Here is an 11,506-nt window from a genome sequence, read left to right as displayed (position 1 = left end):
TCGAATTGTCATTGCAAGATTGTCCCTCAGTGTTTTTCAGTTTTTCTAATATGACAAATAGCAGGGTGTTTTTTTTTTGTGAAAACATATTTAAGAGTTCAAAAATATGTGAAATAAACAAACAAACAAACAAATAAATAAATAAAAGCCCCATAAATATGTTTGTGTGTCAAAGCAAGAAAGGCAGAAATCATTTAGTTCATATAGTGAACTAGTTCACAGGTGAGGTGCTACCACACACTAACAGGCAAAATCTCCCATAGCTGTTCAACCAAAAAGACCTTAATGAGGGCAAACATTTGAAATTGTTACAAAAAAAATAAACTAAATCCAAAGTGCTTTAGTTACTGGAAATTCTTTCTTTGAGTGACGTGATCATGTCTGATATAGAAAATACTTTTGGTAGACTTGGTACATTTGGTAACTGTAAAGCCCAAATTGACTGATTCACACATACTTCATCTAATGATCCAGTGAGTCCTTCTGCCCTCAGAGGTTTGTGTCATGAGAGCAGTGGCTTTATCACTTGTCTCTGCTCGTTTACAGTCTTCAATTACTGCCTTCTTTATTGATTTTCAATCACTCACAGTCAGCTTTTCACAAGAAAATGCATTCGAGTATCATCTGCCTTTTATTAATACATTTAAACTCTAATGCTATTTAATGAGGAAATCTTTAAACCAGCATTTTGATTCAGATAGGTTTGTCAAACATAGTGATTTTATTGAGCTGAGTCAGCATTTTATTCAAAGTTCTTTGTGGCAAAACGCTTCGTTTCCACAAACTACGGTGTTCAAAAACTCCACCCAAGTCACTTGCAATTACTGGCATAGATGGAGAAGTATAAGTTGCTCCATTTTAATGGACTTGTGACTTCACACTTTTAGGACGATGTCCTAAAAAACCTTTATGACTTACAGCAATCTACTCCTAAAAAAAGTTGTGTTTGCCTTTGTGCAAACAGGACTCGGGATCATAGAATGAATACTTGTCCAAATTGTCAGGTCATAAACATAACAACACAGCAGCAACACATGCTGTGCTTCTCATCCGCACCCCACATTTGTATTAAACGTGACGTGGCGGATTCCTCTGTGCTTGTCATAAGCAAACAAATACAATGCCTGAGTGTATGTTGGACTAAGATAATAAATTTGTGAAGAGAGAAGGTGTTTGAGATGGTCTGATAAGAGCTACCTTTAAAAACACTCTGAGAAAGCCACGGAGAAAACCTTTGAGAGATGAACAGAGACATAATGTTGCCAGCTCTTCTGCTGCTGCTCCTGCCAGCCCTCAGCCCTGTTTTGGCCTGGATTGTAAGTGCCTTTACTTTTCTAATAAAGCATGCAGGCACAGTGATTAGTTATGTCTCTTTAATGTTTTTTGTTTGTTTGTTTGTTTGTTTGTTTTAATTTTAGCCAGTGGAGGACTGGGAGTCTGGAAATGTAACGGCATCAGTGAGTGAGTCAGGTCAGTGTGTTTGCCATGTTTTTCTGCCTGACACAACCTTCCCTGCTGACCGGGTTGAGCACATGCAAGAAGTCACTAAAGATCTGATGTTGGAAGTGGAAATCCAAATGAACAAGGTGCAGTAGGACTAAATAATTATGTGACATTTGAAAGCATATGCTGTAGTAAGACATTAACATTGCTTTTTTTCACCCTTCCAGATAGTGGGCTTTGAGGCTAAGCTGGCGGTCTACCTGCAGGACCTAACTGAGCTGACAATTAGAGTGAACATACTGGAAAGCAGTCCTGACAAATACATGAAACTGGACTTTGAGCTGCTCAGGATTGAGCTGAGAGAATTTGAGGCTCTGGTATCTCAGCTCAAAAACTCTCTCAACTCCTCCTCACCCATATTTGACAGCCTGTACACTGAGGTAAAAACTGCGTTTGAACTTACATGCAAATGACTTATTTTTAAGAGCACCTAATTTATGTGTCTGTCTTTCTGTGCTTTGTAGATCCACAACATGACCCTCATTGTGAACCAACTGGAGAGTTATGATGAGAGCAACCTGGCGGTGTTCCGCATTGAGCTGGCTAAGCTGCAGAAGAAGCTGGAGGACTGCCAGAAGGAGCAGGAGCTCATCAATCCAGATATTGGTAAGGCCACTGCCTTGGCTGGATTAACGCTGGTGTACGGTTTTGACATTACTAATAATTTTAAACATGCTTATTTTTCTCTTCAGGTAACTGCAATCACACGGGAATCTTGGCCCTCAGCAAGCCAATGGTGCTTCAGCTGAATGCTCATCTGACCCCAGGTTCCATTTATGGGGGCTGGGGAAAAGACTCCAAACCTCTTCGAGGTTCTGAGTCCATGTACTTCTTTGGTGCATACAGCTCCCCTTCAATCAGTGACTTTTACTTGTACTCTAACTATGATAAGCTGATTCTGAGGTCTGCATTCAAACACCATCGCACACCAAACGGGTGGGCAGGGCTTGGGAGCAATTTTATTGTTCACGGTAACAGCCTATACTATCAGCGCAACGCACCTCTCAGTATGGCCAAACTGAACCTGACCAGTTCCACATATGACTACAGAGTGATCTCAGCCGCTAGTTCGAAGTTCTCTTACAGTTACTCAGCCAGTCAGTTCTTAGACTTTGCAGCTGATGAAAATGGAATGTGGGTAATGTATGCTTCAGAGGCAAGCAAAGGGAAAATTGTCATTGCTAAGATAGAAGAAAAATCTTTTGGTGTTGAAGATCAGTGGAATACTGGTGTGTTTAAGGAGATGGTGGGTAATTCTTTCATGGCCTGTGGAGTTATGTATGCCACCAGGTCAGTGGATGTTGCCACAGAGGAGATCTACTACGCATTTGACACGAAGACCAAGGAGGAGAAACACCTCAGTATTCAGTTCCAGAAGTTCCAGGACAAATACACCAACCTGGACTACAACCCCACCGACCAGAAACTCTACATGTACAACAATGGCTATTATGTGTCCTATAATGTGAAATTTGACAAAGAATAATTTTATCTCTCGGTCATCTGCCGTATTGTGATCGATACGAGTCTTCTGTAATCTCTTATGCCCTGTGTTTTCTGTGATGCACTGGCTTTTGGCCATCTTTTCCTGAATAAAATTAAACTGAAGCATTCAAATAAAGTGAACAATTGTCTATGCACATAAATTATATCATTATGAAATTATGCCACACAAATTTAGCTTCAGATTTAAAATAGTTCTAGATAATCAAATGAAACAGGAAAAAATGCATGAATTTGATAAAACAATTCTTACTGTATTCAGATAAACATTTTTGCACCCAAGTCCAATAGAAAAACATGAACCAAAATATGACAAATAGGGACACAGTGGTGCACATTTGTCCAGTGTTCACATGTTAAACAGGGGTTTAAATAACTGTGTGCTCTATCTGCGGCTGGGCATTAAGACTCACAATCAGAATTTAACATGCGCATAAAGTTGAGTATAAAATGTGATTTTTACTGCAGATTAATCACTTTAGCTTTCATTGATCAAAGTGAACTAATTGAGCAGTTCTTTCATGTAACTGGAGAGTTTACAGGAGTTTAAAGGAGATAATAAACTGTTTTAAACTGCAGCTGAAGATAAGCTGTTATCATGCGATGCAAATAAACATATACACACATTTCACAGAATTCATACAGGATTTATTTTCTGATACTAAAAACTCAAGTTTCTCACCATAAGTACTAAGATAAAGATTCGCCATAATCATCTTTTAATTCTGTTTTTTTCATACATCAGATTAAATAAAGAAAACAAACAACAGGAACCCTGTCATGGACCTGTAGTAGTCCAAGGATAGTATGCATAATGCACACATGTGCACTAATCTCAAGGGTCAGTGATGCTGTTCTAATAAAATGTTTATGGCCATGAAATGATGTCACAGATAATAAGAGGAGTATTAGACTACAGATAACAGCAGCTGTCACATTTGAATACGTTAGAAGCTCTTCAAGCAAGAGCACAACTGCTTTGTCTTTAATGCTGCTCTTTCAATAAAACCGAAATACAAAAGACAACAACTGTGTACATGCCTGTAACTGTAAATGGTCTGTATTTATATAGCGCTTTTACTAGTCCCTAAGGACCCCAAAGCGCTTTACATATCCAGTCATCCACACATTCACACACTGGTGATGGCAGCTACATTGTAGCCACAGCCGTCCTGGGGCGCACTGACAGAGGCGAGGCTGCCGGACACTGGCACCACCGGGCCCTCTGACCACCACCAGTAGGCAACGGGTGAAGTGTCTTGCCCAAGGACACAACGACCGAGACCGTCCGAGCCGGGGCTCGAACCGGCAACCTTCTGATTACAAGGCGAACTCCCAACTCCTGAGCCACGATCGCCGTGGGAAACGATATCTATGTCACAAGGCCAGATACTTTGAAGTTCTACTACCTATGACACTGAGGGAAGTGAGAATCATCTTACAGATATTTCAGGAGAAATTTGTCAGCTTGCATACAATCCCACTAATCAGACGATCTACAAACACAGTGACATCATGGTTCCTATCATGAAACATTCAACACCCGGATATCTTCTTGGTCTCCTGTATTGTGATTGTCATAAATGTTGTCTTACATTGTGCTAAAATCAAAGTTTATCATTCAACTGGGTTATTTTGCTTCAGTTTGAATTAAAACAAAATAAAAATTTGATTTGATTTAATTGTGGATGGGTTAAAAAAAAACCTCTGTGGTGACTAATACCCCTCCCCTTTTGGATAAGGTTACAGCATTTGATCTTATGCCCCTCTTTCTCCCCCTTCTTCCAGGGACATGCTGGAGTTTCCTCCCACTTCCGTAACCCAATCCCTCCCTTGGGTGGGTGAGGGGGTGGGGGAGGACTTGCCTTTGTGCTCTGGTTGGAGCGTGGCTCCATCTGGTACCAAGTACCCACCAAAACCCAGCAGCTTATCAATTCTAAACAGGAGGAACCTTTCATTAACTGTACATGGTCGACATTAAAAAAATAAAATAATCGATTGTTGTATAAAATGAATAATTTTAAATGCGATTTGTCTGGAGAAATCTGAGGAAAATCCATTATTTTTAATTAAATAAATAAATAAATCTGGGCTGAAAATAGCCTTCAGTCAGTCAACACAAATACAGCACTGTCTCTTTAAATCCTCTAGCATCTGTCAGGATGACAGGGGGGAAGTGGTCTCTGTGTGTGGAATGGTACCCTAAAGTGACATCATGCTCAGCCAATCAGCAGCCTCGCCTGAGCTCTCTCCTCCTGTCCTGCTTGTGGGATGATGTGTTCTGGTTGCTAAAGACACGGGCTGCTGCTGCTGCTGCTGCTGATGCTGCTGGGGCGGAGGGTCCAGGCCATGCTCGCCTTGCATCAGGTACACAGCGTGCATTTGTGCGGGTTACACGTGTTTTCTGTGGTGTTAGTGCACTTATGTATCATGATACACTGCTAGCTTACTGGCTATGAGGTGAATGTTGTGAAGATGATGGATTATAATGGAGGAGACTGCAGATGGGTCTGTGTGGCTCACACTTCTCAGATGATGACGCCTCCACGGCTGGATGGGGTGTGTATGGCTCTGATGTTTCAGTGTAGACTGAACTGGAGGGGGGATATAGGATTTTCATATATAGAAGGTTTTCTTTTGAGCCATAGCCTCCGCATGCAGCCTGATAATTCATTCATTTAATGTTATAAATGGCATACTAAAAATTTAATCAAGCCTCTTGTTAGCACATACTTTTGCTCCTTGGAAGTGATCACTGTCATGTGATTTGTGCGAGTCGATTACCCCAGTTTTTATAGCATGTACAGTTGGGAGTCCTTGTGTCTACACCTTTTTCAGGCAAACCTTTGCGTATTTATCATATTTTAAGGAAAAAACATTGCATTTATGAGACATACAGCTATGAGCCTCAGTGCTCTGAGTCATCTCTCTGTCATCTTGGACATTTTCTGCTCTGCTTCTTTCCATTCATCACAAATAGAAGAGCAAAGCCTGCACTCACTTCCTGTTCTGCTCTGACGGTTAACTCTTTGCTTGTGCTCGCTCAGATGATCATGCCTTTCTGCAGAGACCCACGTTTTGGAGTCACTGGGAGCAGACACGCTCTGATTCCAGTGATCGAGGGCAGAGATGAGCCCTGCTGTTGATAAGACTGAAGAGCAAAGGTAATCTGAACGGTTGTGTTGTTTTAATATCATTTTAAAAGCCTCACAGCAGCAGTGTGATTAACATACCCAAGTTTTATATTCAGTTTCTGTTTCTGTGATTAGGCAGTTTGCTCATATCTCAACTATATTTAAATATAGTTCCATTTATTTAAGAGTAATGTCTAACTTTCCCTGCTATGCACAGGCCCAGCTGGACCTTGACGGGTCCAAAAGAAGAAGTGATGGCAAAAAGAGATTACTTGGTGGAGGCGGCCAAGCAGATCCGCATGGCACTGGACAGTGAGGTGAATGAGGACTATGAGGCAGCTTTCAGTTACTACAAGAACGGCGTGGACCTGCTGCTAAATGGGGTTCAATGTAAGTGGAAAATATCTGGTCTCTTTTCTGCGTGACAGAGTGAATAGGGAACATGGAAATGCATGTTTGCACAAGACATGTGATGGGAAGATGTGAACGAGTATAAAAACAGGAAGTCATAAACCAAAGGTTAAGCACAGATTTGCTTGCTGGCCAAATATTTTAGGTGTGTGCTGCTGTTTTATAGATCAAAGGTACTTTGTGGCATTTAATATATTCCCAAAGCCAAGGTTTTACCCACTTTTACTGGTGTGAGACTGAGTTTAATTGTTTTGCAGTGGATCCGAACAAGGATCGTCGGGAGGCTGTGAAGAGGAAAACAACCCAGTATTTGAAGAGAGCAGAAGAAATCTTTATAACACATCTACAGGATAACCTGGGGAAAGGGAGCTCTCATTTAGGGGTAAGACAATCATCCTTTGCTGCTTTTAAGAGAAGAAAAAAAGGCATCTTGTTTGTTGATCTGTATGCAGGGTTGTAACATATTGTAGCTCAGCAGTCCTTGCTTGTACTCTTCTCAAAGGACAAAACATTTAGTGCCTACTATCACAAACCAAGTTTCAAATTCTTACTTGAGATCCGGTTGATTTCTGTGTCATCAGGGCTACAGCAGTCTGAGGTTCCGTCCAATCAGACACCTGAGTTCACCCGTGGAGGATCTGGAGATGTGTAAGGTTGTGGGTGTGGCTGACAAGGTATGAAAGACTTTTGTTTTAATTTTGATTTTTATTGTTTCTTTTGCCTTTTTGCACTCCTTGTAGCACACAGTGAAAGTGTCAATGATCAACTGCGCTCCAACCTTGAAACTTGCTGTAATAATTTACCCGCTTTTATGTGGAAGGCTAAAGGTGTTATTTCTCATTCTTAAGGTCCTAATTGTGCAAAGTATGGTCAACAAGGAGACATTTGTGGTAAAGGTGAGTGTGCGCTCTATAGTAGCCAGTTGATCAACAAAATTATACCTATAAAAACACATCAATTGGCCAACACGTGTCCACAGATAGTTGAGATGATTTGAGGGGGAGGGTGGCTGTCTAGCAGCAACACCGTTGTTGTATTCTGTTGCAGGCTAGTCGATGCTGATTGTCTCCCAGAGTATCACTCCACATTAATCAAGGCTAAGAGCTCTCACCCTTTTAGCCAGTGCTAGTGCACCTCATATTTCAGTGTACAGATAGACATTGCAGCAGACAGGCACTTGGACCTACAGGGTCAATCCAAGCAGTGGTTAATCTACGCCTGAATGAGTAATAATGCACCTGCGTCTTTCTCATCTAGAAAATGCTAATTTATATATAACTATATGAGTCATGCTCATTATGTTCCAGAGCCTGGTTAAGTCTAGCTGGGAGAGCAGGGACCAGCCAACCATCATTCCTCAAGGGGTGCCATACATGGTTAAGCTGCTAAGATATTACGTCAGTGAGGATGCTGTGTATCTGCATTTGGAGCATGTCAAAGGTGAGCGTTTAACCACTGCTCTCACTGCTGCTGGAACAATGTGGATGGATTTTTGGTAACAGTAATGGAGTGTAATATAGAGGGTTTTTTTCTTTTGTTTTGTTTGTTTTTTGCATTGCTCCTTCTCTGTAGGTGGGAGGCTTTTCTCCAAGCTGCATAAACTGAGGAACGAGAAGGCCAAGGAACACCCAGAATGCTTCGCTTCTCGCCATCATAACACCAAGCTGAAGACCAGCCGGACCTCACCTGCAATCAGCGCAGACTACCAGCAGAGCAGAAGTGCAGCGGTGATTCCTGAGAAACTAAACGACGAAAGCCCCGACGCAGACTTCCCTACCTCGTGGGATGAGACGCAGCAGCGACTGGAGAGCTGCGGGACTCACTCCTACATCGAAGAGACGGGTTGTCTGCAGAACACACGCTCGGCGGCGTCTTTTTACACCAAGCTTGATCGGCTCACTCTGCTGTCTGGCCCGACGAGGACACAGGTCAAAACTCACATCCATCCACCAGCTCCTAGTTTGTGTTTGCACTCCAGCGAAACTCAGGAAAAGCCAGCTCTTCCTCTCTCCTGCGCTCGTGTCAGTCAAGCTCTCGACGTCATGTCGGAGCTCCATAAAAAGAAACCTGGAATGGGGCTGATAGAGTGCAGCTCCGAATTCGAAGTGGCTTGGAAAGCTGCGGATCCAGTGCACAACTGTGAGAAAACAAACCCCTATGCACTGACTGACGCTGATTTATCCCTAGAACGAACTGCACCTCATACGAATCTGGACTCGTTTATTAAAGCAGGGTCACAAAACGGTGAAAATGTTTTGAGTTCTAGTCCTGCCATCTTGCATCTTCCTCTTCATTGCCAAACCCAGATCCATGGCAGGGCTTCATGGGATATGAATGGCTCTCCCCAGGGATCTGTTTTAGGTGTAAACTCAGCAGAATTAAACACAAAGCAGGAACGCAGCAGTCCCACTGTGGAAGAAAGAAATGGAATGGTAGTTATCAGAAGTACAGACAGAGTAGTATTTTCTGACCACAGAGATACACAGATCACCTCGGACAGTTCTTGGCCTTCCTCAGCTTCACTCTGCCTCAGTGTTACAGAAAAAAAGCACATGTTTTCCAGGGTTCCTTTGGCTTTTTCAGGGCTCAGTAATAAAGGGGAAGCCTGCTCAAGTGAGGCAAAAGAAGGAGTAGAGGAAGCCCGTGAGCTGCTAAGCCCTGGAGAGAAGCGTGCACCTACAACAAAGGGATCATCTGTAGGCTGGTTCTCCTCTGGCCCTCATGATGCCCCGCCCAACAGGAAGCGAGAGGATGTGGATGGTTTTATAAAACCAGAAAGACCAGATGGTGAAAGAGAAGACCAGATCATAGAGGTGGATGGGTGGTGCCATCTGCCTCGGTTCCCTATCAAGTCACCCGGGGCTGCAGATAAGGCCATGCAGACCTGTTGGGGGCTTCCTGAGAATGAAGTGCGCATCTGGGGGGCACAGATCTTGTTGGCCTTGGAGAGTTTGCATCAGCAAGGCATCCTGTGTCGGGATCTTAACCCTAGAAATGTTCTGCTCACTAGCAACGGTAAGGCTATCAAATCTAGCAACTGTCAAAGACCACATGATAAAAAACCCAATTTGTGCTGTATTTGAGTTTAATTTGCTATAATGTTTTCACAGGAAAGGTGTGTTTGACGTTCTTCAGCCAGTGGAGTGAGGTTCAGTCAGAGATCAGCTCCAAATCCATGGAACAGATGTACTGTGCTCCCGGTAAGACTTCACTCTAAGCTGGCACCCTTGCTTACTCCTTAGCATAAACTGCCACCTAGTGGCAATGTCCATTTGGTCCACTTTGTCCTGAACAAGAAGTTGGGTACTTCATGGTAAGTGGAGAGGTCTCTATATATCACTTTTCTACTCTTCTTATACAAAACACCTTCACACAAGGACATTTTTCTACATCTAAGTGCTCTCTGTCTACCATTCACACTGTGATCCAGCATCAGGACAAACTTAGAGGTTCAGTGTCGTGCCCAAAAATACTTTGCCACACAGCCTGGAGCAGCCAGGGATCAAACCACCAACGTTCCAATTAGGCAGTTGGCCACTCTATTGGCTGAGCCACATTCACTCAGCTGTAGAGCCTTTTAAATTCATCTCAACCAACTCGACACATTGCAAGTGAATATAAAGCGATAACAAGAAACACACCTTCAGGAAACATCAGTGATACCTGAACTCAGCTCAGCTTGATGTTTGTTGACAGAAATTGGCGGAGTGTCCCGGATCACAGAGTCTTGCGATTGGTGGAGTCTTGGGGCTTTGCTGTTCGAACTTCTTACAGGAATGGTAAGCTAAACGCTCTCCAAGCATATTAATAATGTAATAGTCTGCAACTTTTGAATTTTGTAAGTTTTGTACCATCCCTGCAAAATATTGGTTCTGACTCTCCCGCAGCCTTTGTGGCAGCTCCACCCAGCAGGAATCCACTCCCACACTCAGCTGCTCATCCCCGACCACCTGAGCACCGCGGCCGCTTCTCTGCTTACCGAGGTTAGAGTTAAGGGTTGAAAGATCTGCAAGGCTTTTGTTATAAAGAGTGTATTCAAAAAGTTTTAAACTGTGTTTCTACTCATTTTCACTTACAGTTGCTCCAGTTCGATGCTGGTTATCGCCTTGGCTCTGGAGGTGGGGGTGTAAGTGACATCAAATGTCATCCCTTCTTCAATGGAGTTTCCTGGAAGGCTCTGAGCTGCTAGCAGGAGATGATCCCTGTGTGTTACACTGGACTTGAAACACTGGGCTGAATCCGAGCATCCTAACGTGGCCCTAACAGTTGTAGCACCGCATACTGGTTTCATTTGAATTTTGTGCTTCCCAAAGAAATATGACAAAATAAAAACTGAAACAAAAATGGTGAACTGTCACATGGACAGTGAAACAAGATGGATTATTTTAAACCCTTGAGATGTAACTTAATATATATTTGATGTAATTTTGATAGTTTTACAAGTTCAGTATCACCGTGCATGAAAACCGATGCCAACTAAACCTAACATGTGACAATTGAAAAAATTACTAATTTTGGACTACTTGATGTAGAAAAACAATAATGAAGAATGAATAAATAGGCAATAAATTGTTACATCTTCTTTGAACATCCCTTCCTGTTATAAAGCCTTTGTCATTTTGGGTTATCATTCATAAATAGGCCATTACTACGTCCAAAGATTGGCACAATTTTAAGTTTTGGTTTATTCAAATGAATTTTAAACTTTTTCAAATATGATTACATATAAAGTAGCCATTTGTGAAGTGGGACTCCCCAAAAGATATGCAGGGCTCATAACCAGGGACCCAAAACACCAGCAAATACTTGCATAATACCTAAAATATATCATTTTGAACATACATTCTCATACTAAACTAGATCCTAAAGTATCATATCATGAAATGATTACATCTCTTGATAGTGACACATGAAAATATGAAAAGTGTAGATTCATTAGGGTGTGGACTGGGCTA

At 42.3% G+C, this 11,506-nt stretch overlaps 2 protein-coding genes across 3 annotated transcripts; both read left to right on the top strand.

The window, feature by feature from the left end:
- The first annotated feature begins 1,164 nt into the window (after positions 1-1,164).
- On the top strand, positions 1,165-3,106 carry olfm4.2 (olfactomedin 4, tandem duplicate 2). The gene is made up of 5 exons (XM_086275627.1): positions 1,165-1,316; positions 1,419-1,586; positions 1,671-1,883; positions 1,968-2,109; positions 2,196-3,106. The coding sequence occupies exons 1-5, from the start codon at positions 1,242-1,244 to the stop codon at positions 2,987-2,989; spliced, it is 1,392 nt and encodes a 463-aa protein (XP_086131753.1). The 5' UTR covers positions 1,165-1,241; the 3' UTR covers positions 2,990-3,106.
- A 2,138-nt stretch (positions 3,107-5,244) lies between these two features.
- On the top strand, positions 5,245-11,506 carry rps6kl1 (ribosomal protein S6 kinase-like 1). Of its 2 annotated transcripts, none has more exons than XM_086274379.1 (12): positions 5,245-5,373; positions 6,054-6,170; positions 6,358-6,530; positions 6,809-6,933; positions 7,133-7,225; positions 7,400-7,447; positions 7,859-7,991; positions 8,124-9,566; positions 9,662-9,751; positions 10,248-10,330; positions 10,439-10,534; positions 10,630-11,506. In XM_086274379.1, the coding sequence occupies exons 2-12, from the start codon at positions 6,136-6,138 to the stop codon at positions 10,738-10,740; spliced, it is 2,430 nt and encodes an 809-aa protein (XP_086130505.1). In that variant the 5' UTR covers positions 5,245-5,373; positions 6,054-6,135; the 3' UTR covers positions 10,741-11,506. The 2 variants fall into 2 exon arrangements, with proteins under 2 accessions (XP_086130505.1, XP_086130506.1); XM_086274380.1 differs by having other exon boundaries at positions 5,305-5,565.

Source organism: Aulonocara sp. 'chitande type north' Nkhata Bay, linkage group LG19, assembly GCF_057382095.1.
Source record: "Aulonocara sp. 'chitande type north' Nkhata Bay isolate Kocher_YH1m ecotype deep benthic linkage group LG19, A_spYH_male_GT1.1, whole genome shotgun sequence".
NCBI lineage: Eukaryota > Metazoa > Chordata > Actinopteri > Cichliformes > Cichlidae > Aulonocara > Aulonocara sp. 'chitande type north' Nkhata Bay.
Note: the sequence above shows the minus strand (reverse complement) of the source record. Positions and strands in the feature narration are given on the sequence as shown.